Here is a 4,875-nt window from a genome sequence, read left to right as displayed (position 1 = left end):
GGTCAAAGGTATTTTGAATTTTTAAATTTAATTAACCGGGAAATTGAGAAACAAGTTTTGATAACATTAAATTTAAAATTGTGGAGCAAAATCAATTGTTTGATTTCAAAATCTGATTTGAAATTCAATTTATTATTTGAAGCTTAAACCAAATTGGATTGGGTGCACGGATTCACCGCAGTTTCTGCCTAAGTATGTGTTCACGTGCATACTTTTAGATTATAAAGTTCGACAAATCTCCAATGCAACGCATACTTCGTATCAAACGTTATGGAGTGAATGTATTGTGCTGATGTAGATTTATTTTGGAAGAACGAGTCATTCAGGTGGGCTAGTTTACTTGCAGGTATTCTGGCATCCGTGTATATACCTGGCCAGCTGGCAACTGATTGAACATTCCAATTATATAGTCAGTTATATGAGGAAACACATCTTTCCTGTCGGAAACTTATGGGATTCATACTCAAAAGTTTTCTTGCCGATACTGGGAATCGAACCCAGTACGCCTGGCATATCAGAACCAAACTCACGCCAGCATATCCGCTAAACCACATCGGCGCTAATTAGTATTTATTTTATATTATATACCTATAATATAAAAAGATTTCCAACTATTTTCAATTTAAATATGGATCCGATATTCAAATCAGCAAAGAGTCAATCAATTAGCAAAATATTGCTTAACAATTTTCAATCGATTGTACATCAATGAAGTTTAATTCCCTGTTTTATCACTCATTTCCAAAAAAAAATTAACTTGTTACAAATAACTATATTAGGTACTAAAATATGTTGATTTTTAAAGATTCTCAAATTAATAGACCAAATAAATTAAAATTACGTATGAAGTCTGTTCTAGCTATATCAGCTGTCTGATGCATCGTTTGTTTGCCGACTACTGATAGTGAAACAAAGTTTCACCACTCAGAATACACACAAACAGTTTGAAAATATTTGGATTATCAAACTCACATGCTCAACGTCTATATCGCTCTTGTTAAGATTGTTGATTACAAAATAACATCGAAAGCCATGTATTTATCTCAAATTGAATTCACGAAATTAAACATTTTCGTACACGGGAGTTTGTTTAATGGTTGATGAAATCGGTAAAAAATCGAAAACATTTGCATAATTTTGTTCCTAAATAATCTCTTTCTTATCAGCACAAGGTTAAGGGTTGAATTGATTGCATATTTAATGCACTGTTGAGTCATCACATCAATCGCAACCGTTCCAAGTGTTCGAGGGTAGAAGTGAATAAAACTAAATCATCTTGATGATTTTTCCACAGTTCAACATGAATCTTCTACAGATAGTCACGTAAGTTAAATTTAATAATTGAAATTAAAATTTTATGAATTTTCAATATCATTACATTTTTAATTCATTTACAGCTTAGTGTCAACCTTTTATAACGTATATTCTTACACATATGAGTGCGAAAATAATTATGAAGCTGATGAGTTTTGCTTGATTACTCTTTATAGCTATTATGTTGATCCCGAAATATGTAAAATGCACTTTCCAGAGTTAGAGAGTATCAAACTACAACAAGTGCGATTCCTAACACCAAGGATTTTATTTAGAATGACAGCAGTGAAACAGCTTGATATATCACATAGTGAAATTGCGTTGGCTTATCTGAAACCCGGTTTGGAGTACTTGAGAATATCAAGATCCCAGCTTCAATCATTAATTATCGACCCATATGAACCGAATCAACTGATGGAGCTTTATTTGCCGGAAAATCAACTCGTCAGATTGCCGAAACATTTGAACCAGTTGAAAAACCTAACATTTTTGGATCTTTCGGACAACCGATTATCATACCTAGATTTGAATGACTTTTCCGGACTTGAAAATCTGACCACGGTAGTGATGTATCAAAATAATATTCACGTTGTTTTTTCGAGCACCGAAGTCAAGTTGCAATCGCTGCAGGAGCTCAACCTATCGAATAACGGATTGCAAGTACTCGACATAGCGCGACTTGATGCACCTATTTTAAACGATCTAGATTTGTCTAGCAATAAGTTGAGCAAGGTGGAAAGTTTGGCAGAACGTTACCTTATTCTAGCCAACATTAATCTTGAAAAAAATCCATTGGATTGCTCTTGGGTGGAAAGTTTGTCTTCCCACAAGAATAAAAATAATACTTTTGACTGCATCCAGCCACTAGAACAGGAAGCGTTTGTAAGTGCTTTTAAACAAGAAACCGCTGCAAGATCCTTGCTGGAAAAAACACTTCATCAGATAGTAATCAATCGCTCGGCTTTGTCTTATGATATTGAAAGCATTCTCGATGATTTGATGTGTAAACTTTTTGAATGAAAAATAAAGCCATTTATTAAAATGCATCGTTTGTGTTTCTTATGGAAATAAAGTTTTTTAATATAAATAATATGCCTTTGATACTCTGACTTTAAGCAATAACCCACATAAAATTCTATTCCGAGTGATGCGCAGCATTATCTTGAGTCGAGAAGCTTTCCCTTAAGTATCCATCAGCCTCATCTCGAGAAAAACACTGACACATACACGGTTCCACGCTAGCCGGAAGCCGGAAACGGAAAAAGCCGTAGGAAGTGACTGGAAAAGGCGGAGCGCTCGTTAAGCAAGAGGCCTACATATGTGTGTATGCAGCAGACCCACTTCAAAATAAAACGACATTCATTTATCATAAGCTCGTATCTTGTCGAGGGCACGTCATTCGTTCAGTCGCAATCCACGCTTCTGCTGCTACTAAGGGCTAAGTGAGCATCCAGCTGGAAATGTGTACTCTTGAAGATATACTTCCATGGCCCTGTTTACATGGGACACATTTTTTCTTCCTACTCTGAGCTATGAACATCACACTCAGCCACTTGACGTGATAACTGCCTCCCTGGAATTAATTCCTTAAGCAAATTTATGTCCCTTTGAAAAGACGCTCGGAAGTGGAAATTTGTAACTTCTATTTATGAAACCTCGCCCCAAACAGGGATCATGCACCGGAATGTTTATCCATCTTGGTGAAAGGAAATGATGACGTCGTTTGTCGGCCATTAACGAGCTCGGCAGCATGAATTTGAGCTATTTTTGCATCCCCATCATCAGCAACTTACACTTTCCTTTGACACAGATTCCAGAAGTTCATGTTATTCTTGAAAGTAAGTGAAATTTCGACGACCCTTTTTCCATCACACTGTTACAAAGAGATTTTTGTAAAAAGTAGAATCGTCATTGATCCTGCCCGGCATTAATTATTTAAGACATACTTATTCGTCAAAATTGCCACCATCGCTCACGAAGATATGGCAGCGCGTCTTAACATTCGAATGATTTTCCCTATTTCTATGATATGATTTATAGGGGAAGGTGAGGTTATTTGATCCATACATATTCTTGTTTCATCTACAAAATATTGAACGATATGTGATACCAAATCCAAAATACTTATCAAATCTTAAGCGTTTCATTTATCATTGAAGAAAATTTTTTAGAAAACTGTCACAATTTTAGTTATACTAACTTTAGTTTCAAGACTCAAGAATGAGCAGCAAATTGTTGGTAAATAATATATGAATAGCAAAATTCTACAGAATTTACTTTTCCAAGATGCAAAGAATTATAGACTTGATGTTTTTAAAGCTTATGTTATTTTAAATTTCTCATTTATAAATGAATTATTTTAACCAAAATTGATAAATGCAAAACTTGTAAGCCCCTTCTCAAATAGATGGTAAAGGTCCGTTAAGCACATGTGATTTCACTTGGTGGTCGAACCATCCGTAACACAAGGCAACATTATTTACATTTTTCGAGATGCAAAGAACTCAAGAACTGATTTAGACTAATCTTCCTAAGAGGTCTTGTTTTCAAAATAACGTTGGAAAACAGGCATACAAATTTTTAATTTATTTGTTAACTTTTTTGGCAAAACTGTGTAACATTGTTACAAAATGATTGAAAGATTTAAGGTTTGTTGTAATTTATTGCGGCAAACATTAAATCTTTCTCTACGATTGATTGGCGAACTTTCTTCCTTACGTTAATCGAGTCGAGGCATAGTTGCTCAATTTAAAAGTAGTAATTTCAGTTCCGTTTAAAGTTAGATTTGCGCCCCTAGTGGTGGGAGGTAGAACCACAATTTGGTAACCGATCGCCGTCCGATCATCCATTTCTCCGGGTTAACGGAATTTCTGACCAATTCCGAGAGATTAGGATCGGATAATACATTAATTGTATTAGTGGGATTTGATTTCGTATTTACAATTTCCGGGGGTCAATACCCTCATTTGCCATTAATCATTCTTTTCTCGATTTGTGCGGCAATCAGTTGATACGTTTGCCGAGTTCAAAAGTTTGAGTGATTTGTGATCTGAGCTATAAGATTAAATTGGTTAAAATCGGTTGGAAATCACAGAGTAAGCTCACCACTAAAACCCGCACGATTCTGTAAATTAATTGCGTGAATTTAGTTACAGTTTCGAGAAAAGAAAAAGATACCGTGACACTGATAGATCGTCACTTTTGTTCGGTTCGAGTGATCTGCCTCCAAGCTCCACGTGAGTAATCTAAAATCTGATGGTTTGAAAAGATTTCTGAAAAAAACTTCCTTTAGTGGCAGGAACCGAATTCGGTTGTCCCGATTGACGTCAGATTAGAGCAGGAGTGGTTCGAATACCGTAAGTTAAAAAAAGAAAGATTTTGGAACAAATTTATATTCACAAAAAAATCTTTAGTCCGATACCAGGATCGAACCCAGGTACTCCAGCAGGGTGGAGATACTTTTTTGACCATCCTAAAAGGTAATTAGCTAAGATCTAGAAAACTGTAAAGATCACCATTTAAGACCAAATTTGTAATTTGTGCGTTTCTCGTCTCGCTTGA

The 4,875-nt window shown here is 35.4% G+C and overlaps 1 protein-coding gene across 1 annotated transcript; it reads left to right on the top strand.

Annotated features, from left to right (window-relative positions):
- The first annotated feature begins 1,185 nt into the window (after window positions 1-1,185).
- On the top strand, window positions 1,186-2,404 carry LOC129747431 (leucine-rich repeat transmembrane neuronal protein 4-like). Its single transcript, XM_055741654.1, has 2 exons — window positions 1,186-1,323; window positions 1,398-2,404. The coding sequence occupies exons 1-2, from the start codon at window positions 1,280-1,282 to the stop codon at window positions 2,332-2,334; spliced, it is 981 nt and encodes a 326-aa protein (XP_055597629.1). The 5' UTR covers window positions 1,186-1,279; the 3' UTR covers window positions 2,335-2,404.
- The last annotated feature ends 2,471 nt before the right edge of the window (window positions 2,405-4,875 follow it).

Source organism: Uranotaenia lowii, chromosome 2 (assembly GCF_029784155.1).
Source record: "Uranotaenia lowii strain MFRU-FL chromosome 2, ASM2978415v1, whole genome shotgun sequence".
In the NCBI taxonomy this organism is placed as follows: Eukaryota; Metazoa; Arthropoda; class Insecta; order Diptera; family Culicidae; genus Uranotaenia; species Uranotaenia lowii.
Note: the sequence above shows the minus strand (reverse complement) of the source record. Positions and strands in the feature narration are given on the sequence as shown.

What these genes read in the sequence shown, in the direction of transcription:
- LOC129747431 (XM_055741654.1), top strand. Translation starts at nt 1,280, where the DNA reads ATGATTTTTCCACAGTTCAACATGAATCTTCTACAGATAGTCAC. An exon ending in AATCTTCTACAGATAGTCAC is followed by an intron (nt 1,324 to 1,397) that starts GTAAGTTAAATT and finishes ATTCATTTACAG; the next exon opens with CTTAGTGTCAACCTTTTATA.